At 38.0% G+C, this 25,756-nt stretch overlaps 1 protein-coding gene across 1 annotated transcript in view; it reads right to left on the reverse strand.

Moving 5' to 3' along the window:
* The window catches only part of mapk8ip2 (mitogen-activated protein kinase 8 interacting protein 2), a 36,905-nt gene that overhangs the window by 4,106 nt on the left and 7,043 nt on the right, over window positions 1-25,756 (reverse strand). The window contains exons 2-12 of the mRNA XM_082181753.1: window positions 18,418-18,523; window positions 7,301-7,531; window positions 7,135-7,213; window positions 6,599-6,793; window positions 4,137-6,476; window positions 2,512-2,587; window positions 2,147-2,319; window positions 1,437-1,546; window positions 1,196-1,318; window positions 949-1,019; window positions 134-232 (exon numbers count right to left, since the gene is read on the reverse strand). Coding sequence (XP_082037879.1) covers window positions 134-232; window positions 949-1,019; window positions 1,196-1,318; window positions 1,437-1,546; window positions 2,147-2,319; window positions 2,512-2,587; window positions 4,137-6,476; window positions 6,599-6,793; window positions 7,135-7,213; window positions 7,301-7,531; window positions 18,418-18,523 — 3,603 coding nt within the window. The remainder of the gene's footprint in view (window positions 1-133; window positions 233-948; window positions 1,020-1,195; window positions 1,319-1,436; window positions 1,547-2,146; window positions 2,320-2,511; window positions 2,588-4,136; window positions 6,477-6,598; window positions 6,794-7,134; window positions 7,214-7,300; window positions 7,532-18,417; window positions 18,524-25,756) is intronic.

A 25,756-nucleotide genomic window follows, 5' to 3' on the forward strand; every position in this document is an offset into this window, starting at 1 on the left:
GCTCTGATAATGGAGCAGAGACCAATCACTCTCATTGACTTCTATTTTCTTCTTTTCTTTTTGGCTCTCTATTCTAGGTCTCAAAAGTTCATTGTGAATGTTATAGTGTGACGTTTAAGAGATTTAGACTCACCCCACACACTCGGCTACATGTCTCATGGAGTCCTGAGAGACAAAGACGTGACATGCAAACCTGTTCAGCATCGGGTGCTTGGTGATAAAACCAAAATAACTACAGAAAGACACATAGAGACAGGGGTGAGTGTTATTAAACCTGCAATATCTTCCAAGACTTATTTGGGGCTTACTAAAAGTAGTAGAAAGTGTTACGGTGTGCGTGTGGCCTGGTAAACCCTACATTACGGAGACAAAAGATGGCAATATCCAAAATCCTTGTCCCTGTGGGGACATTTTTATGTCCCCATGAGGAAAACAGCTTATAAATCATACTAAGGGCCAGATTTACTAACCAGCGCAAACCCTTTTTTTGCGTTAAAAAACTACTGTCAGGATTTACCAAAAATTTGCAGTGAAAATTAGCGCTGAAAAGGCATGGACACAATTATTTTTGCGGCTGACCTTATTGTATATGTATTTAAATCAATCACGCAAGTTGATTTACTTCAGTTTGTGCCATTATTTACCGCCCATAGAAATGATCTGACTGTGTCTGTGTTCTTTAATTTGCGCGTTTTCAGTAGATCACACACAGAACTTTACACTCCCGTCGGCGCTGTTTTGGAATTCCTGTTTAGTAAATCTAAGACATTAAGACTAAGTGATGTTTTTTGAAAATTTGCGAGTTTTCTGTGATGAGTAGTTTTAGGGGTGGGGTTAGTGTAAGGGGACAAAATATACAGTTTGTACAGTATAAAAATCATAATGTCTATGGAAAGTCCCCATAAAACATGAAAACACAACAAAGTGTGTGTGTGTGTTTGTGTTTACCAGTTGTTTTTAGGATGACATCCACAGAAGGAGATGTTTTTCATTTGGAAGAAGTGACTACATCTGTCAAACTATGAAAAGAAAGGAGAAGAGGAATTATATTAAATGTCAAAAACAAATTAATCATAGCTGAGTGCTGATTGGGTATAAAGTCCAAAACCATTGTCATATCTGGCAGAGCCAAAAAAGGAAAAGAAAAAAGATTGCATGCACGTTTTCTCTCTCTTTTTCTCACGCTTTCTCTCACCTCCCCTGAAAGGTCGTACTCATCATCCAAACTCATGACTAGTTTCACACCCTGCATGCTTATTTCTAGCTCACAAATAGATGGGGGATGAAGATGCACCGTCCTCTTCCTTGCCATTGCGATCTGTAAGACAAACACAAACACATTTGTTCAGCTTTGCATCATATGATAAAACATTGTGCATTCATTCATTATCTCACACAAGTAACGCACAAACTGATAAATGTCCTGTTTACGGTACCTTCTGCATGGCAGCACACAGGATGCCGTTGCCTTGGTGATAAGGAACCTCCACCGAACCCAGGAACTGCACTCGGAAGCTTTCCATCCAAGCAGGGTTCCTCTTCATTGCTATGGAAACACACATATAAAGACAATGCTGAATCACCAAGTGCTTTAACAAAGAGACCAGATGTGAAGGCCAAAGAAATAGAAAAGGAAAAGAAAACAGTCACACATTACTTACTAGAAAAACACTTAAATAATTACAAAAAGTCTTTAACATATACATATACAGTTCAGATGCTAAAGCCTCTAAGTGCCATCTGAAATTTTCTTCTAGAATGATCATTTTTATCAAGCTCGTATATTTAAGTTCAGTAATTTCACTTAAATGGCAATGAATATTACCTATTAGTTGTAATTTAAGTGAAATTATTGAACTTAAATATATGAGCTTGATAAAAATGATCATTCTAGAAGAAAATTTCAGATGGCACTTAGAGGCTTTTGCATCTGAACTCTTCATATATATATATATATATATATATATATATATACATATATATATATATGTATGTACTCTTTAGAATACAATCATTTTATAAAATATATAAAAAAATTATAATAATGGAAAATAGAAAGAGTATTATTTTGATCAGACTCCTCAAGCATGAGCACAGGGAATAAAAAAAACATGTTTTAAAAACATTGTATTGTTAAGATACTTACTCATCAGATCTTTTGTTTGGCCAACAACCTCGTGGGCGTAGTACGCTGGGAAAATCCCCCTGGCCCCTGTGCGCATATTGTACCCACGGTACCAGTAATCATCCTCCTCTTCCTCAACGAATAATGGATCATCAACATCTAACTCCAGCTCATCTGCATGTCGTGGGATGAACCTGCAGCGTGGGCATTAAAACTTGCATCTCCATCGCTTGCGATAGACATTCAGTCATAGCAGTCAATTTTAAGTGTTTTGACAGAGACTGAAAAATAAGAGTTCCTTGAGGGTTTGTGTACTTTAAACCAGCCTGGAGATTTTTGATTAGAACTAGGTGATTTTAGGTTATAGCGTGGGCAGTATTACTCACCTGAAGACTGCTCTGTGAGTCTGATCTCTTTCTTCTCCATTTATAGTGCACGAGAAAAGCCCAAAGGACTCTGTGCCTGAAACACGCATAGTGCACATGCATTATCCCACTGTCTCTGTGTGTGTGTGTGTGTGTGTGTGTGTGTGTGTGTGTGTGTGTGTGTGTGTGTGTGTGTGTGTGTGTGTGTGTGTGTGTGTGTGTGTGTGTGTGTGTGTGTGTGTGTGTGTGGTCCTGGTAAACCCTACGTTATAGGGAAAAAAATGTCCCCACAAAGTGGCAATATCTGAAATTCTTGTCCTTGTGGGGACATTTTTTGGTCCCCATGAGGAAAACAGCTCATAAAATCATACCAAATGAAGTGTTTTGAAAATGTTCTGTGATGGGTAGATTTAGGAGTAGGGTTAGTGTAGGGGGACAGAATATACAGTTTGTACAGTATAAAAAACATCCCCATAACAAGTCCCCATAAAACACGAAACCCCAACATGAACCACTGCAAAACCCATTTAGAACCATGTCATAGAAATCCCTTCATCTTCTGATGTCATCTCATTAGGATTATTAAATATCCTTTCTTTTCAGCAAGACAGCCTCGTAAATTATGTAAAATTATCATCTAAATCTCTACTAAACTGAACTAAAAGAGCTCAGAATGGCTCTGTGAATGGGAGTGAATTTAATTTGTTAATTTATTTAGGTAATATACAAACATTTATTTAGCTTTTCCCCATTGTACATATTAAATCATTTACATTAGCTTTGAATCCAGCAAGAGAAAAAACTATAACATTGGATGCTGCTGGATTCACTTGTTAGGTCCAGCTCTGTCTCTGAGATGGAGGAAAACATGTTACTAGCTAGTGTACCACCACACGCAAATGCAGCCTCAAGTTCCCCTTCAATATCAGAGTCAAAACCAGTAGAGCTAGGGTTATCACTGTGATCATTTTTGGCACTAAGTAATCTTTCAAAGAAATAAAAATAGGACATTTGATGCTAATTTATTTAACTAAAGGGATGGTTCATCCAAAAACATAACTTCTGTCATTGTCTACTCACCTTAATGTCGTTCAACCTGTATGATTGACTTTCTTCTGCTTTTTGTTCATACAGTGGGGTTCAAAAAAATCTTAAAGCCACACCGTGGACTTTGTGACCTAAAGAGTTGACGCATACAAGTTATTTTAAATGATTCCTCAGGCCAATATACAGCGTTTGACACTATTAATGCTCCGAGCGGGGCTGCCCTCTTGAAATACCGCCTATGTAAGTTTGGAGAAGACGGACCGTCGTTGGCCAGGTCATGTGACCTGGAGAACGTATCGCTTTACGGCCATCACGTGACCATAGGCTCTGATATACTCATGGAGCAGACTTTTGCGACAGTGCTGCGGCGCTTGTGGCCTCTAGGGGCGCTAGACGTGAAAGTTACAGGTCTAGCGCCCCTAGCGCCCGCAAAAGTTCCGCGTGTGGCTTTAATTGTATGCACAAAAAACACATTTTTCGAAACATTCCCCTTTGTTTACAGGTTTGAAACAAAATGGAGGTTAGTAAATGATGAAAGAATTTTCATTTTTAGGTGAACTATCCATTAAGTACATTGTGCAGTGTTAAATTTCACTTACTGGAGGACCGTGACGTGCTGTTGACAAACACATTGAGGAACTTCTTTGAGAAAGGCAAATCCGCCTCAGGGGAGGAGTCTTCTTCAGAGGAACTTAACAGCAAATCGGATCTCATTCCTCCTACTATCTGGCTCTGCCCGTAAATGTCTTCATCTTCATCAACCCCTTCTTCATCACAGATAGTAGAGAGTCCGTCACTGTCCTCACTGAGGACAGAGGTACAGCGCTTTAGACTCACCAGCTCTAGCGTTGTGTTTTCATCCACCACTAGGGTGTACTTCATCGAATCATATGCCAAGGAGTCATCAATGGGCCGGTTGGAGGTTGCATTCCTAAACTCTCGTACACTTTCATCAATAGGGGGGGAGCTGTCCAAGTAAGTCTCATTTCCAAAGGGTGAAGGTGCCTTGTGAAGATCATCCAGAAAAGGGGAGGTATCTTGCTCATCTTCATTATTATCTGTTGAGTAAGTAAGACTGAAACAGTGATTGGTCTGTGCTGTTGGGAGGTCCAGCGTAAGGCTGTTTTTGACGTCTGTGATTCGCTGCAAAGAGAGCTGATCGACCCATGTCTCCCGACCCTCGTCCTTGTCACTGATTATGCTCTCGCTCAAGCTGGGAGAGTCCAGCTCTTTCATTCTCTCCATCATTAAGTCATTATTTGGCTCCTCCTCTTCCTCTTTCTGCTTGTTTTTCAATGAGTTCTGGGGTGGGAAGTCTTCCGCTTCGTAATTCTTTGTTCTCGTATCGAATCTCGCCATAAAGACAGGTGTAACGGTGCCATATGTAGGGTTGCTCATGTACAGGCAAGAGTCTGTTTTCTTCCTTTCTTTCTGTCCCTCTTCAAATACAGTGCTGGCTTCTTTCTCCTTCTCTTCCTCCACTCTCATCTCTGACCTTTCAGAGGTGACCTCTTGTGACTTTTCTTCAGATTTCTGCTTTTGCAAATTGCAGCCATCTGTCTCATTGAAATCATCTGTTTCTATGTCCGACGAGGGCGAAATGGTGTCGGAGATGGAGGCTGACCGTTTGAAGCACTCCTCTGGGCAGCTGATTGGGTATGAACCTTCTGATATCATCCTGTTGACCAGATTGCTGAGAAGCCAAGGAGAATCCGAGTTTTCACTGAGCTCGTCCTCGGACTCTGACTCGGACTCCCCCTCGCTGTTACCATCGTAGTCGTCCACAGAGGGCATAAGTTTGGGGCCAACCGGCAAGTAGAAGGAACGTTTGAAGCTTTCAAGACTGTGGTCAGGCTCAATCTTTAACAACAGCTGCTGAGAGCTGCTATCCTCACAGGGTACGGCAGGGGGAAGAGTCTCGTCTGGGTCAGCCTGGTGCTCATAACCCTGTTCGTCATCTACGTTCTGCAGACCCATCAGAGCTTGGCCGTCATCTAGTTGCAACATGTCTGGGCTGGTATCTAGGAATGGTGAAGGGTCTTGTTTAATTGGGTCAGGTTGGCCCAAAAGAAGAGATGCTTTTAGACCTACAATACCACTGTCTTGCTCTGTATCCAGCTCCGGGTCCAGTTCTTGGTCTGAGGTTGGGGAGCTGGCTTCTTCAATGGAATTGGTGAGGTGCGAGGAACGCCCGCTGCTGGATTCACTTGTTAGGTCCAGCTCTGTCTCTGAGATGGAGGAAATCATGTTACTAGCAAGTGGACCACCACACGCAAATGCAGCCTCAATCTCCCCTTCAATATCAGAGTCTGAACCAGGAGAGCTAAGGTCATCACTGTGGCGGTCTGACTCAGCATAGCGTTTGGAGTTCATATCAGCAATACCTGGATCTGAAGAAGGAGAAGTTGTGTCATTTGCAGCAACAGGTTGGCCCTGATGCATGTTTCGGGGTTCATCCATAGCGTCAAGGATGTCTGATCGACTGGACGACACGTAGCTGGAAACAGAAATGGACTCTGTTGGTTCAATGCAGGGGAACTCAATGTAAGAAGAGCCCCCAGCTTCCTTGCAGGTGTGATCATAGGTCTCCTTACTCATGAAGTCAATGACAAACTCTTTGTCCAGCTCCTCGTCCGATAGTGGAGTCTCAGCATCATTACCAAGAGGTGCAGTTGAGGACAAACACCTACTGGTGCCATCGTTTTCTAACTCATCGTCAGCAGTCTCAGTGGTCACGGTGTAGGTGTCATTGGTGGGTCGAGAGCGGCAAGGTCGACGTTTGGCATGGCCATTCAGGTCGTGGTCGACCTCGGTGTCGGAGCACTGAGAAGTGCAGTCATCAACCGAGGGGACAAGCTCGCTTAAAGTGGATTCCTCAACATCAGCTTTCACCTCAGTTGCCTCAGAGCCACTTGAAGAGTTATGTTGACCAAAGGAGCCTGGTTTAGAAGACAATAAAAAGAGATGGAGGGCAATTGAGATGAGTTGACAAGGACAAGCAAAAGACAAAATGAGAAATGATTTTGGAGGTTCATTTTGCTATTAGCAACAGGATTCTAACCATATTCAAGTCGCTCTCGTCTGTTGCCCTCAAAGTCGTACAGCAGCGGCCTGCCAGGTGACTGATGGAGACCACAATGTCCTGGTGGGTTTGAGGGTGTACCTTTGGCAGAGCCATTGTTGTCTGGAGCCCCTGGGCATGAGGTGGTCACATGGGAACCGTCCTCAAGGCAAGAGTGGTTCGGAGACAAACAACCTAAAATATTGAGTCACAATGGGATAGATTTATAGCTACAGAAATATCCAGAATAAATATTAATCGATAGAATCAGTCAGGCAGATTGTAATCCAAAAATTTCATGAATAGGTATAGCTTTTATAGAGCATACAAACTGAATGTAAGGGACTTTGAGCTTTTGGAAAGTTGCTATATAAATAAAAATAATAATAAAATATCTAAAGAATCACAGATTTAAATAAAAGAAAATCAATATTTTTTTATCAATATTAATATTTTGTATGAAATATAATTACAAAAATGATGATTATTATTACATCTTTTATACATATTATTATTATTATATGAGCAATAATCACCCTGTGAAGTTGGGTTTCGAATAGAATCCTGCCAGCTTGACTTTCGTGGTGAAACATTGCTGTTGTTGTTTAGGGAGTCCTGATATCAGAACAAAAAAGAGGAATTTAAATATTGATATACATATATTTATTGATTTATTGATTGTGTAAAGCATGATAGAGGTACCTGTGAAACTGGTGCTGTCAGGTTTAGAGTGGTTGGGCGGCTCTTGAGTGTGCCCAGAGTAGGGGAGGGGGGAGGAGATGCTGATGGTGAGGGAGGGGCATCAGGATCTGCTTCCTCTTCTTCTTCCTCTTCATCTTCATCTTCATCATCGATCATCTCAAACTCTTGGAAGTCATCTTGGAATGAGCATACTGGATGGTGATAATCATTCTTTTCCAAAATTAAGCAGTCCTTTACAAAGGAGGAAAAAAAAGAAATATATATTAAATATCATTTACCTGGAAAAATCTGGTGTAGTACTGTAAAACAATACCATAAATCAATACTGCAGCCTGAAACAGGGGTGACTGAATGGACTAGTGAAGACTGATTATACACAAAAAAAATAATATACACAAATATCAGTCAGCATGAACATTCCAGCTCAGAGCAAATGCTTGTTTACCAAACACGATTCAACGTGGACTTTTTCTCTACCGTCAATTTTGTGTTTCATCCATTAGTTGGGCCATATGTTCATCATGGACTGGATGAAGACTTGACTGCTAGCCAGACCATCATTTTTGAAACACGTGTTCTAGATGGTCAGAGGCAAAACAAACTCCATCTTGCAGATATGTTTCATGACACATGCAGCATATATTTCTCTGACTGTAATAATTAAACCAACAGTGAGTTTATAGGTTTATAAAACAACAAAACAAAAACAACAACTTGAGATTGATTACCACAGGCAATGATTTTGACTTATCCTTCCATTTGTAAAAAAAATACATAAAAAAAGTCTAATGGGACAATTATCGCTGACAATTTTAAAGCAGAAATGTAAAACTCACATTATTGATAAACCTTGAATACTCCTTTATAGATGTTCACAACCTATTTTACTTAAATGTAGGGAAGGATTAGATTTCATCGTTCAGTAATTTGATTAGTTAGTGACAAGTTTGACTAAAATGGCTAATCACTCAGCAGGACCACAAATGTGTATTAAGAAAGTAAAAAGGGTCAATTTTTTTTGACAAATTAATTAATTTATTGTCCAATTTATTTTGTCTTAAAAAAGGGAAAGACTGTGGATGGACTGAACAAAGCTTCTTGTGGGGAAGGGCAGATGGTGATCGATGCTAAATCTCCTCAGGTTTCAGCGCCCTTCCAGGAAAACAAGTCAATGCACTTACATAAGCATAACGTCTGATATTCACCTCAATTAAGAACACACACACTACAGCTAAATTCTGTTTGTTGCTTGGCAAATGTGTGTGGGTGATGTCATTAAAAGTCCCACACTGCATTAGATTCACAACCAGCTGGCACTGCAGGGATCTGAATCTATACACCATCTCTATCCAAATCAATACCCCTGACCAGCAGCAGTCAAACACACTAAGACCGATCACTACATTTAGGAGAGTGCTGTATAGATGTAGTTTTAGCTGTACTGCAGGAATTAGTCTATAAATGTTCTATGGAAACTCTATCGCTCTAATATTTCCAAGGACGAGGCCTCACCCCTGACCAGCACTGATTTTACATCCCTGCTTAGAGACGGAGTCAGCATTACACCAGCAAAAAGTGTTCTGCTGAGCCAGCCGAACTCACACAGCAGCCATGAATGAATGCAGTGCTCTCGACGCCAACCGCAAAGGCAGAGCAAGAGAGAGATGAAGAGAAAAAAAATAAAAGATACAGTGTTAGAAGGTGAAGGAAACACCATAAGATTGTAAAGAGAGAAAATAGCTAAAAGAGAAAACACACAAAAGTACACACATCAGCTTTATACTGCAGTGAATGCAGAAAGGAGGAGGGACAGCGATGCCACTGATGATGTCTAAGACAAGTATCTATACTAATGCAGAGACATTAATTACAGCACAGCACTGCATAGTCGAGGGCTGTTGAATAATTCATAAGACAACCTATTCATCAGTTCTCAGTCAGTCAGTCAGTCAGTCAGTCAGTGTTGCCTGATTTAGTTACCAAAAAAATAGAACATATGTCCAGTTAATAATATCTTATTTACAATATAAAACATAATATATATTATTTTTTTTTAATATATATATATATATATATATATATATTTTTTTTTTTTTACTGTCACTGCCCAGGAAAAATAAAAAGATAGTTCACTGAACATATCTTTTGTTACAACATATTAGAAATCTACCATTAAATAGACTATTAAAGGGTAATTAATAGTCTTCAAACTTTCAATTTAAATATTGTAGAATAAGTTATTAATCTTAGAAAAAAGAAATTAAATTAAAATAGAAACACTTTTCAGTTAAAAATCTAGTTAACTCTTGTCTGAAAAGTTTTTAGACATAATCTAAGATATATCTTTTAGAGCAAACTTCCATGTGACTAATTATATTTGATATAAACCTAAAAAATATCGTTAAAGCCGAATAAAGGTCATTGCAGTGTTAGCAGCAAACTGCCCACCTGTGCTGTTTTCTGCTCCAACCTATGAGCTGCTAACACAATTATAGTCTTTCATAGGGATTTGATACAGTACAGCTCATTTTATCAGACTGAAATGTGATGAAATGTTACCAGCTACATTAAATATCAACTGTATACATTGATGAGTTAGAAAGTAACAAATGCACAAACAAATGTACGTAAAACAACAGACTGTGTATTCACACATATCCTGTTCTAGAAAACATCTCACCATCTTGTCTTTGATCTCCTATTATGAGCAATTTGGACTGACACGAAGATGGCACATCTCATGCTGCTAAGCTAATCCCACACACACACACACACACACACACACACACACACACACAGTCATCAAACACCCTAACTGCAGATTTAACCCTTAAACATGCACTTGATTTACAATAGGAATAGGAAATCAAAATTGACCGTATTTACTTAGTGTGAACAAATTATTAGTGCCAGTGTATATTATTAGCATGCTCTTTTCATCATTAAAATATATGAATCTCCAACTTATAACTTTTTTTTCTTTTCTTTTTTTTTTTTACATAACAAAGGCCCAGCAGGAAACATTAGACAATAAAATTACATCTTTTTAGCATAATAATCACATTCATAATTTCATAATGTGTACTTTTAAAACCAACAGTATGCACTTTTCACAATAAAATTTATGAATTGCTTTCATCAAATCTTTCTCCTACTCTTAAATCCTTTTTAGTTAACTCTGCATAGGAAGGAAGTAGTGCCCCCACATAATTTTAAGCTATAAGTTTCATTAAGAAATGCCAAATTATATGAATTAAATGTGTTGTGAAATTTGCTGTTTTATGTGTTTTTCCCCAATATTGCACATACTCAGCTAACATTCATCAACAGCATACTGTAATATGTAAAACCCCAGAAACCCAAACCTGTTAAATGTATTCAGAGAGCCAGTGCTCTGTGTGACAGAATGAATAATCCATGAAGGAATCGAGAGCAAGGGTGAGAAAGCTGGAGCAAGAGTGAGAGTGTCTGGAAGGATGAAATTTAGTCTGATATACAGTATCTTTCCCTTGTAACTGCAGGACTTTAATCTGTTATCAGATATGTATAGAAGAACACCAGAAATCATATTTTTAGGGTCTTTAGAGGCTGTTTTAAGGTGGTCACACATTCACATGATTTTCAAAATCCTGTCAAAATGTCTTCCTTGTCCAGTCACAGCACTTTACATTCTGCATGGTAGTGGTCTCACTGTGCTTTGAAATACTTATGTGGATATTGTGATCATTCACATCCTGCACATGAGCAATATCCAAAACTGACTGACCAGATTTAGCCATTTTAACAATATCCTCCTTGGTTGCAAAGGACGGCTCTTTCCATCTGGCCATTTTCACTAAAACCCACCAAATAATATATAAAAAAAATACAATAAAATAGCTTAATATTTGATTAGTGATTTATTGAATTATGGGCTAGGAATAATGAGTGCAAGATTGGTATGACCACTTGGCTAAAAATGGCATCCACACAATTCGGTATGTTTCATTGAGTCATGACAAATGATACAATTGGAAGTTTTACATTCCAGGCACAACTTCACATCATGCATACAAAATATTCAATAAATATGTAATAATAAAGTTTGAAAAAGTGCAAACAAGCCAATTTTCCTAGGTCGGACATCACTTTTGGCCTCTACTGTAGAAGTATCGTTTCTATCAGTTAAGTCATCAACATCACTGCATGGTAGAAAATGGGCATTACAATGATTCACAAACATACTCTTGCCCAATTTAAGTCCAATTTTCTATGCCCTTCCCTCACTAACTTCCCTCTGTCTCGTTCACTCGGATGTAATTACACTGCACAAATGCCCAATACTGGCGGAATCTGTGCAATTGGTTTTAAATGGAACACCTTAACCCCTTGATCACTTGGAATCGGCTATGGAGCTGATTTATTATTTACAGTTTTTTCCCCCTTATGAATTTGTTTTACGCACTATTCATAGGCCTGTATGTATGCTTGGGCTGTTGGAGAAAATATAAAAACAAAAACGAAAGTGATAACAATACAATAAGCTGTGTAAAAAACACTAAACTTAAAGTAGGGCTGCACAATTAATCGAATTTCTAATCGCGATTACGATTATGGATGCCACGATTACGTAATCGTTCAAAGCCGCGATTACAAAAAAAAAAAAAAAAAAATCCACTTTGCTTGCATTTAGAGCATGTTATGAGAGGCGAATCACAACTACTTCAGAAAACCCGGCACAATAGGAACTACCAGGCAGTGACGTATGTGTGTACGCTGAAATAAAAAGTCTTTCACTTCAGAAAAACGGACGTTCCTGTCCTGTCAGCCGTTATACTGTGCTCGTAGCGCACACTCTTCAATTGCACGCGCAAATGCGGCGGCGCGCGCTGTGTATAAAGTGCAAAGGAAACTACGAGCATGCAACGTTGTTACGTTGTAAATTAGTAAGTCACGAAATAAAAGTAAAATACCAATAAATCACGTTACTGGTACGTCGTGTGTTAGTTGAGAAGGATTTGCATGCAGGGATGATTTTCATTCTATTCACCAGGAAAAGTTTCCATGTTTCATTAACAGTTCTTGTTAATATTGTGTATTCACCATGGTAACTGTCGTTTCAATATTAACCCCAAAATGCCACTTTATTTTCACTTTGTGTTATTTTTTATATTTTTAAATTACTGTGGTGGCTCATACCAACATTGCATTAACAAAAGCTAGTTTGGGAGTGCTATTTAATAGCTTTAGCATCTATGCCTAATGTTTATTTCTTAGTAGTCTTTACTATTAGTCATATTCTTACAATTTATGTGTATGTTAAGTAAAGGGGGACAGTGTGTGTGTTCACAATTTTTAAGTAAACATGTATAATAATATGCCTATATATATATATATATATATATATATATATATATATATATATACACATTCAATGTAAATTGTGATAATCGTAATTAATAATCGCAATTACAATTTCAAGGGAATAATCGGCAATTATGATTTTTGTCATAATCGTGCAGCCCTAACTTAAAGCCACAATATGTACGATTTTTTGTATTAAAATATCCCAAAACCACTGGTTTTGCATCCAAACGCAGAGAAATCTGCAATTTTAACCAATGTAATGGCCCATCAAGTTCAGGAAAGTAGGAGGCGGTAACCGCCAAATGTTAAACATAACTTTAATCTAAAATAAAAAAAATAAAAAAATAAATAGCAATTGCAGCATTTAAGCATAATAAGGCCTGGTCCTCTCTTGCCTTTCACTGTCGTCTATTTATTTTTTCGGCAGCATTTTTTTCCTTTTTTGCCCACTATAGACTGCAGTCGGCTTGCTCTGTTTAGAGCAGAAGAAGCAAAACCTTGAGGGAATTTTTAGATCTAGGTTGCCTCACCCACTACCCAAATTACACCAGTCTCAGTGAGCGGTCCAAGGCACGCGGCAGGCAGCGTGGATGGTCCTCGGGGAAACTTTGCAGCATTCATGGAGTGGGTTCTGGTGAATAATGGATCTCCATTCACCATCTGCCCCGCTGAGGAGGACATCACCAGCCCCACTCCAGACCCAGAGCCTAGTCTTCGTTTTTACATGGTTGTTATTTTCTCCCAGTGTTATCTCCTGTGAATTCCTGGATTATTATTTGGATTATTGGGTTTATTATCGAATTAAACACTGTTATTTGTTATATCCTTCTTCGTGCGATTTACTACAGCCAGAAACATGACAGACCTCAAAAACATTGTGGTCTATGGCTCTGCTTGGAGTGTACATTTTGGGTGCTTCTCATTTCTTATTTGTGCATCAACCTTTTCTTTTTCCTGCTTCCTTTCCTCGAGTCTCAGCTCCACCCCCTTAGGATGTGAGGAAAAGATGCAAGAAAAGACAATTAGGACAGAGGAATCTGAGGAAAGCTTATTTGTACATTTGAATATTCTTGATCACTCAAGCATCACTTCAAAGCATCACAAGCTGAGCTCATGTGTTAAAGTTTGGTTATTTAAGAAATTCATAATAAACGTTAAAATAGCAAGATAATAATAATAATAATAATTCGTTAAATTTATATAGCGCTTTTTCTGAGACCTCAAAGCGCTTTACATAGAAGGGGGGAATCTCCTCAACCACCACCAATGTGCAGCATCCATTTGGATGATGCGACGGCAGCCATATTGTGCCAGAACGCTCACCACACACCAGCTTACTGGTGGAGAGGAGACAGTGATGAAGCCAATCAGTATATGGGGATGATTAGGAGGCCATGATAGACAGAGGCCAAGGGGCAAATTTGGCCAGGATGCCGGGGTTATACCCCTACTCTTTTTCGAAGGACATACTGGGATTTTTAATGACCAAAGAGAGTCAGGACCTCGGTTTAACGTCTCATCCGAAGGACGGTGCTCTTTTGGCAGTATAGTGTCCTCGTCACTATACTGGGGCATTAGGATCCACACAGACAACAGGGTGAGCGCCCCCTGCTGGCCTCACTAACACCTCTTCCAGCAGCAACCTGGTTTTCTCAGGAGGTCTCCCATCCAGGTACTAACCAGGCTCAGCCCTGCTTAGCTTCAGTGGGCAACCAGTCTTGGGCTACAGGGTGATATGGCTGCTGACGCCCTGTTTAAGTATTTGAGATGTATCTGTTATTTAAAGCAGCACTCAGTAGTTTCGGGATTTCTTCGCTGTATTCTCGCTTTTTGCTCGCAGGTTTCTCTCTAGAGCTCCCCCCACAGCTTCGGAATAGATATTTGACAACACTGTTGTAAAAACTCGTTGTTGATTCTCAGACACCAGAGGCTAGTAGATCAACGACATCAAAGCAGATGGGACATTCTTTAAAACGTCTTCTTCATTCGGGTTCGGACAGCGTGAGGGAGCGCAATAATGACAGCATTTTAGCAGATTTCTTTTGGCCGTAAAGCAATTGTTTACATCGCGAGACCTGATATCACGCGAGACTTCCTGACGCAGCGGCCGGCGGCCCGCCTGCTCAAAGTTGCAAGTGCGTATTTTCCGCTCACGGGCACCAGGGGGGTGCGAAACGACCACCATTCAACCCGAAATAAGTAATATAACCATTCCAATAACTCCGAAGCTGTTCAGTTAAGGTAAAAAAAAGTTACTTAGTTCACCTTTAAACTGCAAAGGTAAAACTTTACTTCAAATTATTGTGACATACAGTATGTAAAGGGGAAGTAGAATTTATATGAGCATAAGGTTTTTCAACGAGAAAGACTTCCTCATAGGATACACCTGTGTATCCGCTAGCTTCCTCACTCCTAGTTCCTCACCTAATTGTGGTGCAATTAGAGAATTTAGATGTTCTTCAAAATGGCTTTGAATGAAGCCCCGCCCCCCTTAGTTACTGTTGATAACCTGTCAAGCTTTCCAAGCAATTCCTAATAGTCACCAAAAAAGGCTGTGGTGTGGCGTGGAAGGCTACATATGAAAAGTGAAATTTTTGATTTTTCATTCATAAACAAACACTTATCACCGTTATTCTTTTTTGCATATTTTTTTTATTTTTTATTATATATATATATATATATATATATATATATATATGAAGAGTTCAGATGCAAAACCCTCTAAGATCATTTTTATCAAGTTCGTATGTTTAAGTTCAGTAATTTCACTTAAATGGCAATGAAAATTACCTATTAATTGACATTTAAGTGAAATGACTGAACTTAAATATACAAGCTTGATAAAAATGATCATTCTAGAAGAAAATTTCAGATGGCACTTAGAGGCTTTTGCATCTGAACTCTTCATATATATATATATATATATATTTCACATCTCAAACAATACTAATATTAAGTTATTTCAAACAATAAAAAAAAAAAAGGACATTTAATGCATATTCCCAAACCAACAGCCATCGTTCGTATATATAAACCTAGAAGGTTTCTTACGTAACTGCTCTTAGTGGCACATTGGAGGCACAGAGGATGTCTACTGTGATTTTTAAGTCTCTAGTTGCGTAGACAAGGGACAGGCCCTTCAAACACAATGCAGTGTTGCTTTCACATAATCCTGCGGGACAGGCATTTGTGCATGTGTGTGTGTGTGTTGGATTAGAGCTGGCAACTGTGGTAAAAAAGAAATACTGTAGCCTGATGCACTGCATAAACCAGGCATCTCCAAATAGCGAACCGAAGACTAAATAACTACAGCACCATTTTACTGTTTCTACAGCGTGTCAAAACAACAGTTATTCACACCACAAGCGCTCAGGGCCATTTATGGTTATGATCATTCGGCACCATATCCTCTAATATTTTTTTCTAGAGCTAAGCACGCTTCATTCAAGGCCTTTCCGCTCTATGCGCAGTGCTTATATCTCGTGCTAAAGGCATAAAGCAATACGATACAAGAGCTACAGACAACGCGGTTATTTTCACAACAGTAGCAGAAACAGGGTGGGCAAAATAATATAGTTATTTTTATGTCATACATACAGTATATGACTCCGACCGTTCAAACCATGTTTGTGAAAAAACATGTTTTATTTATTTATTTATTTGTATCTACATTTGGCATTAGGCCTAATCAGCATGTTAAGAGCATTTCATAATAAACAATGTTATAATTGGGAAAATTATTTGTTGATGGTAAGGAAAGACAATTAAAACCTTGAAATTTTTAGTTAACTTTGTTTTATGATCATAATGAGAGCATTTAGATTATTATGTACATTGTTTGTTTTTAGAAGATACTTATTTTAAGCAAAATATAAAAATGGTCCAGACTTCAAGAGGAAAACCTAAATCCCCATACAGAATATTTTATCAGTCACATGGCATTCTGCCATGAATAGGTATCTAAATGTAAATCTAATAATAGCCTGATAAAACATCTGATCTTACTTTTTAATATTCATATCCAATTGAGCTCAACTGATAAAATATATTATTTTTTATTTATTATTATTTTTATTTTTATTCTCAGACACCAATGCTTTGGCTCAGAGGACCCAATATCCTCATCTTTGATTACTATGTTGACTGTTTACAATATATTGTAAAAAGGATTGTCCGGTCCTCAGCTGGGAAGGAAATATAGAAACCGGACCTCTTGGAACTTTAATTAAATATCCCTGGCATAGACTCTGCCGCTCACTTTTTAGATCAACCAGCCAATCAATAAAAGACCAGCCCATGGACCATCCAATCATCAGCCAGTTCCAACTAATCAATCTGCCTCCATACTGAACAATCTGAGGTCACTGCATGCTAGACTGCAATTGTGTGGTTCAAATCATTTTGACACACCAAAGGCATGTGAAGTGTTATAATCGAAACTTTACATGCACGTTTGAACATTGAGAACACACAGGCAGAAAAAAATAGGAGCAGGATAAGGAAGAGGAAATGGTTTTGTTGTAACAGGAATGAGGTGCAGAAAGCTGAGAAGAGAGGTCTGCATAGCAGCAAATTTCACTGGGTCACCACCAGCCCTTCTACTGCAGCCGTGGCACACCGCCACTGCAATAAAACATTTACAAGCCCTCAATTCAGCCAGCACACAAATACACACACATAGCATCAAATACAACTATGGGTATTAACATAACACACAAGGAGGACTTCAAAGGCAAAGCCTCTGCATTTGGGTGTTTTACAGTAGTCTATAGTGTAGATTCATATGTTTCCGTTCCATTTGGATGTTAACATTCAGGATTGAATTGTGAATGCTTTTTTTTTTTTATTCCTGATTTTGAATGAACGTAGCAAACAGGATACAGAATTATATTTAAATTCTAAGGGAATTTTAAAAATCATTAAGGAATTGAAATTCAAAGAAATTCATTTAACTGTAATTTTTCAAAACAAAATTCAAAACAGATTTTGCATGTTGTCTTTAAAAAAAACTTTTAACAAGTGCTAAAGTTTGAAGGTTTTATGCCTATAGACAGAGAGATAGATAATTATAAAAACATTAAACATCAGTCAAAATCAAATCAACTTAGCACGAGGCAGCCATTAAACTCCACTTCACGTGAAAAATCAACATCGACACTCAGACTTACTGTCATGAGCATATGTGAATATTTATGCTTTCAAACCTAGATCCTTTTAAAATGCAAATGAGCTCTTTGACATGCCAACTAGCGAGTGAAGTGATGACACTATTTCCAATGGTGTGATTACCCACATCCATATATCTATATGTTCTAGCTGCTTTTGCTATGACCATAAAAAGCATGTTGAGCATGATAGAGCTGGATACTAAAAGTGATTCTTCAGGTTTCCTTTACTCATAGGGCAGGAAGCATCACACTTTACTGCAGAACACTAAACTCACTGCAGAAAACACAGCATACAGTGTACAAGTAAATCAGGTAAAGTGCTAATCTTAGTCTTGCATAATGCACAAAGGATCTCAGTTATTTCTAAAGAGCTGTGGTTTAACACACAGCTGTGGATTATTGGGAATAGAATAGAATAGAATAGAATAGAATAGAATAGAATAGAATAGAATAGAATAGAATAGAATAGAATAGAATAGAATAGAATAGTCTCATCTAAAAGAAAATAATAGTATGTTTTCCAGAAATAGAATAGAAGAGATTATATCCTAAAAGTAAAATAAAATAAAATAAAATACAGCATGCATTGTGAATGGTTCATACCTTTTCATATGGATCAGAGTCATAGTTGAGGCCTATGCCACAATCATCTGTGATTTCAGACAAATCTTCATCATCAAACTCCTCCAGACTGATGTCATGAGCCGGCCTGCAGATAGAAACACAAAATAATGAATATGCCAGTTCTCTCACTATTCAAAAGGCTCATTAATTAAATCATGCATTTCTTGAAATCAACAGGTTTGTGTGAGGGTTAGGTTTTGGCATAGGAATTTAGAAAATATCACCTCTGTCTGTATAAAAAAAGGACAGTATGAGATGTGGTGACTAATATAGGGAGACCAATGTGTGTGTGTGCAGTGTTGGGGGTAACTCATTACAAGTAACTTGAGTTACGTAATGAGATTACTTTTTCAAGTAACTAGTAAAGTAACGCATTACTTTTAAAATTTACAACAAAATATCAGAATTACTTTTTCAAATAAGTAACGCAAGTTACTTTGTTTTCTTTACTTTCTTTACTTTACTAAATTACTTGTCCCCATGTTGAGAAAAATCGAAGTGCAGAGCGTTGTGTGTATACATGGTGGTTATTGTATTTCTAGACTAAATGTGAGTGTGCATTTACTCATCTCACTTGCACACAAAAAAGATTCAATATTCCTCAAAATGAATAAAATCAGTGAAATTCAGAATCAGAATCCTATGCAAACCTACAATAACTAAATATATTAAATAAAACATACATTTTTATGAATTTAATCTCCTGACCTTCGATGATTCAGTTAAACCATAAGCAAAAATTACTATAGATTTTTTTTGTTTTTATTGTAAAAGTAAGTGTTAAACTTTTTCTCCTTCATCTTATTCTTCAGCTATCCAGAATAACAGCAGAGCTGAAATATTTGCTTGAGCTGCGCCCTCTACTGTACACGCGTGCATTTGCATTTCCTGCAGCCTGAGGCTTATTATTTCACTTTTGGGGTGAATGGGTCTTCATATTTGCCCAAAAATATAACTTTTTTGTTATAAAAAAACAAGCCCAGCCCAGGTGAAAAAAAAGTTACGCAAAAGTAATGTAACGCAAAAGTAATGTTACCCATTACTTTTCTAAAAAAAGTAACTAAGTAATGCAATTTCCCCAATACTGTCTGTCTGTCTGTGTGTGTGTGTGTGTGTGTGTGTGTGTGTGTGTGTGTGTGTGTGTGTGTGTGTGTGTGTGTGTGTGTGTGTGTGTGTGTGTGTGTGTGTGTGTGTGTGTGTGTGTGTGTGTGTGTGTGTGTGTGTGTGTGTGTGTGTGTGTGTGTGTGTGTGTGTGTGCGTGTGCGTGTGCGTGTGCGTGCGCGTGCGCGTGCGTGTGCGTGTGCGCGTGTGCGTGTGTGTGCGTGTGTGTGTGTGTGTGCGTGTGTGCGTGTGTGTCTGTGTGTGTCTGAATGTGTGTGTGTGTAAGTCTGATCTGAAATATGAGCTGCCACGACTACCTAAGCCTCTTAGGTCACTAGCCTAAGAAATCCACAAGGTCACTCAGACTCTATATATGTAGACTCGGTATATGCACACACACACACACACACACACACACACACACACACATACACACACACACACACACACACACACACACACACACACACACGTTCACATAAACACATACACATAAGCATAACACCAGCTAGGACACGGCCATCACACCTTATTTTCTTTCCTCCACCATCCACGTTCATTATTTATAAGTGGGTCAGCATGGGTTAGCATGCTGCTAAATAAGGCCAGCCTCTGTTTTGCCTCTGCATTGGCTCAGCAAAATGCTATAACCCGGATTCTGGTGTATGCTAGCCGCTAACGCAGGGAAGATTTCATCTTAGCTGAGCTCCACTCGGTTGATAGCAGTGCTGCAATGCAGCTTTTCACAGTCAGAGCGTCACAATCACACAGATCTGTAATGTATGGAGGATCCAAGACAGAACAAGAAAAAGAGGAGGAGGAGAGAGGCTTGTTTACTGGGTGCACTTGTCTGAAATTTTTTATATTTTTTAAATAGAAATCTGGATTCAGAAGCAATGTTTTAATTGAATCATAATAATTTTTTTTTTTTACAAATTACTCCACTAATATTGCTACAAAATAACTAATATTGTTGAAAACTCCCAGGCCTTGTGAATTTTAGTGACAGACATGGTTAGAAATGTTTTCATTTTTGAATAGATTAATACATGATTTTGATAATGTAATTTTATAAAGACATAAACATTTAAACAGATTAAAATAATGCAAATTTTGTAAATTGTCATTTAAAAGAGAAGCAGTTCTCTCTAGATTCTTTTGGTTTCAGATCCCTTGTGTGTAAGGCTATGCTATTCTGTAAAGCAATATCATCTATAGATGCATTTGCTCAATTGTGTTGTTTTGGTCTTTTAATGTATTCTGTGAGAATTTCTCTGCTGGCACTCATATCCTTTTACTCACAAAGCTTATTGAATCACATTTGTCAATAATGAGTCATTTTGTTCTAGGTTTCTATTAATGTTCATGCTATTCCTAGCTTTTGTGTCACAGGTCAAAACTGCTGAACTCATGACAAACTATGCTGACAAAAATGTTACCAGCCATCTTCTAAAAACCATACATCATTTCATTAATAAAGTATACCTCCAAAAAGAATGCTAAAACCATCTGGATTAACCTGTATTTAATATATGAAGTCTTGTCAAACTCTTAATGCCAGAAGTCCTACTATTATGGCGCCCAGTTTACTTTTTGGTTATGGGGTAAAAAAGCAAGCAAAAATGGTAAAATAGTATTCAGGTTTTTGTAGTGTGATGTAGGCTATATGAGTCGCTGTCTAAACCTGCTGAGCTGTGATTATTCAGGCAGTGATGTGGGCTTTTGTAGAAGTGGACACCACCAAGTATTAGGGTCAAATGTACTGGGCTCCAGTCAGCTCTCACACCTATCGCCAAGTGAGTTGTACTTGTTTAATTACATTTCTGTGGGCTTTTTCTGCTCTTCTGACTATATGATACATATGAATGATCTCAATTCACTAAATCTTTCATTTTAATCAACTATACAGGTGCACGGCCTATTTCGCTACTGTTGGCAGAATTTAGGGCTAGAAGATATTAGCAAACAGTGCTTAAATTATTTATTTGGAGGTATATTAAAATGTTATTCTCTAAAACAAAATTAAATATTAAAAATGTATGTCTATGTCTAATTTAGAGATACAACATTTTGTCATCTGCACTGTAAAATGTTTTGTCATGACATTTTATTTGATTAAAAAAATACATTTCATAACACTGAATCAACATGACTACATTAAATTATGCCAATCAAGTCAGCAAGATAGACGCAGCCCTAAAAGCTAACAAATGCACATATTTACTTTTGTGCATGGTTTGTCATAAACTAAAACAAAAAACTGTATTTAAAAAAATCAATTGTGGAAATCTTTTTGTGACAGTGTCCTGCATGCTGATGCACAGCACAAGGGAAATCAAGTGTAGAATCTCATCATGTGTGCTGACCTGTGGGTCAGATTCCAGATGAACGGACAGGAGACGGGCTGCTGTAATCAGGGATGCCACGCTATTGTTGACACTGGCATCTCGCAGCAGTAACTGGCAACCCTGACTCTAATAGAGCACAACAGAACCAAAACGGAAAGGTAAACTACTACTAAATCTTCCCCACCTCTCAGATAACAAAGGGTGAACAAAAGGTCAAAATTAATCTAGGTGTTTTTTCCATGCTTCTAACAAGCTGCGTTTACTTTTTCTGTGACATCTAGTACAACTATTTGACTTTTTTTTTAATAAATGATGACAGAATAGTATTTCAAGTAGTATGCTACATTATGTAAAATAAAATAAATAAATAAATATAAATATGATTCAAAGTGGAATTAAAGGGTTGGTTCACCCCCCAAAAATTATATTTTAATTAATTACTTATCCTCATGTCGTTCCAAACCCGTAAGACTTTCGTTCATCTTCGGAACACAAATTAAGATATTCTTGATGAAATCCGAGAGCTTTCTGAGCCCCCATAGACTGCAACCTTTCTACCATTTTCAAGGCCCAGAAAGGTAGTAAAGACATTGTTAAAATAGTCCATATGACTACAGTGGCTCAACCTTAATGCAATGAAGTGACGAAAATACTTTTAGTGCGCAAAAAAACAACAACATAAATAACGACTTTATTTTACATTTTCCTTTTTGGGTGAACTATCCCTTTAACTAATTTACTGCAATTGTCAGAGTATGAAACAAGTATTTAAAAAAATTGCGTTTTAATCTGGATTCATATACAACGTCATATGGTTCAGCATAGCAATCCCCGAGTTTGGAAAAGCTTTAAAATTTTTCAAGATTCTTAATGCTTCCAGAAAATAAATAATATTTCTCTAACCTCTGTCAACCTGTCATCCTGATCAGAGCACCATTTACAGGGATTTCAGCGCTGAACATATTTCTACATGAGTCTCTAATGACCTTCCCATGAGATGAAACATGGGAGTGTGGAAATAATCCCACATACACGAGAAAAAACGTCAAGGATCCAGACAGTGGATTGTGTGCTTTGAGGAAGCGTTTTAATAAGCTTCTGTTTAATCACTGAAATATCAGAGGATTTAAAAGAACGCCAACCAAAGCATGTGTGTATGTCTGTGTGTTTAGGGTCTAATGCCGGGGACACACTTAACGACTAGCTGAAACATTCTAAGACTGAACTGAACACACTTGCAGACTGTTTCCAACGACTGGAGCAGATTTTAAACACCAACTGTGAACACAGACTGAACGCAACTGTCTCTGACTCGGTGTGTTTGGGCATGATCAGTCGTAAGTATCAAATTACATTCATAATCGGCCTTACAGTCGTTAAGTGTGTCCCTGGCTTAATGCCACTTTAATCTGGCTGGCTAAAACCAAATCATACCTTCCACATTTAAATTTTGATGTCTCCAAAAAAAAAGGAAAAAAAGAGAGATCTACATCTCCATTTCTGCAGGTCTCTGTCTCTATTCACAGTGCATGCTCAGATCTAAACTGTGGCTTCACTGCAGACAGTACAGGAGCTCCTGGGAGAAGCTGTGCTCTAGATTCAGAACCACTCTGTGATATTAGTTACAGACTCACAGTGATTCATGAATTATGAATGAGTAGAAAATAAAACAGATCTAGCAACAGGGATAGTAATTGGATGCATCTACAAACACATTTAGCTTTGGAAATTAACCTACAGTATCTTTGCTGTAGGTTAATGATTTTACCTCATTACAAGTGTTTTATACAAAAATTTTATTAAGTTATCATACTTTTGACACAAATAAGTATAAAATAATCTATTATTATTGGTGCTGTAAAACCGATGAATTGCGATTAATCGTATTTAACATAAAGATTATATATGTGTGTGTATTGTATATATAGAGTATATATATATATATATATATATATATATAAACACTCACTAACAGCATAGCAAAGCCATAGTAACCACACAGAACACCCTAATAACTAAAATATATATATAATAAGCGAGTACATTATGAATCCATTTTCCAAACCGTGTTTTTTTTTGTCTTATCCTGAATCACTAAGGTACACCATGAGTGTTTATATTCAGACTATTTTAGATCGGTCAGGTCTCCACCGCTGCGGAGTAGCCCAGAACTGCATTTCTATGCACAAAAACACTCATAATACTTTAACAACGGCATAAGACACTGAAACCAGCTCAGAGCACATTAGCAACAACACAGCAACGCCCTGGCAACCACCCACAACAACTCAGCATTGTGGCGGCAAGTTTGTATGTTGCATGACTCACATCTAGTAATCTTTGCAAAGCATGTGTTCTGTGTTGATAAGGAATTTTTTATTGTTAAATCAATTAAGAAGGTGCGAGTGAATAGACAAGGTCATTAACTGTATATCACGGTGACAAAAAGACAAAAAGATTTCAAATGTTCCATCTCCAGGGCCGCAGATGGGATGTTCTTTACATAATTAATCAAAGATGAAACACCTGTTTTCCCAATGAACTAACCTCTCCACAGACAGCCTTATCATTCTAAATGAAGAGATTATTTATGAAGATTCTTCATTGACGGCCATTTAAAAGCACACGATTGCTCCCCAGGATCGGCTGTCCTCCAAAGCCCCAATTTTACTCTAGTCTTCCAGGCAACCAACAGTTGGCCCTTCCAAACCCTTTTATCCTAATTACGAAAGATGGGGCATGTTTCGTGCCCTGGGGATGCACATAAGCTGCCAATCATTGGCTGTTGCCATAGTAGCTGTGCTTTGCAAGGGTGATGTCACACCATTAACAGAACCCCCACTGAGGCACAAGGCAGGTTAAGTAGGGTGAGGTCATCTCTGCAGCTGTCACCATGACAACACATCCCATCAGAGATGGACTTAATGTGCTGAATCATGCATCTAGGCACTAGCTGATTTGTTTTCAAACAATAGTAACTTCTGGATTGTTGCATGCACTGAAAATGCAATACAATTCAAATACAATAAAGAAAAAGTCTGATTAATTTGGGAAGCTTCTCACAATAAGTGGATAAAATAATAATAATCAGAAACTACTTTAACAGTGATTCTCAAATTCATTTAGACCACAGATTTTAATATAGACTTCCCTTCAAACTGTTATTTTCTCACCTCTAAGACAAAGAGAATGAACTGAGAAATGAGGGACACTAATAAAGCAAAACCTCAGGAAACCCAGCACTTGACTGCATGTGTCTGCATTAATTATGAGGAAAGGAGTAGAAGAGGAAAAGACAGAACAGTAAATGAGGAGAGAGAGGGAGAGAGAAGTGTGCAGGGAGAGAGAAGTCTCCAAGATGTAAAGGTTAGATGGGTCATGGGAGATTTTTTAAAAGACTGGATAAATTTGTTGGGAAAAGGACAAAGGATAAAACTGCTGAGACATATGTCTATGTTTGGGTGTATATTTACATTTAGAACATGGATCTATGGAATACCTTATTCTGATTGCATTTTTCTATCAAATATTGTAATATACATAAACATAAGCATATACATATACAGTGTTTATCCAATCTAACATGAATTCAACTTGTTTACTTATCTGGCCAGTACAACACAGCAGAGTGTTAAATCCAAATCATACACCATTCAAAGATTTGTTACGCTTCACACAGTTCACAAACTATTTCTAAGGGCATCATGTGACAACAGACCAGAAATCTCTGCCAACACACTTCTCTTCTCCTCCTGTAATGAAATTACGTCTCATGACTCACAGCACTAGCTGAAATTTAGTTAAGGTGAACCTTTTACCACAATTAATATTCTGATTAGACATGCTGATTACACCACAGGTAGGTCACA

This window comes from Leuciscus leuciscus, assembly GCF_965113295.1.
Source record: "Leuciscus leuciscus genome assembly, chromosome: 10".
Taxonomy (NCBI): Eukaryota; Metazoa; Chordata; class Actinopteri; order Cypriniformes; family Leuciscidae; genus Leuciscus; species Leuciscus leuciscus.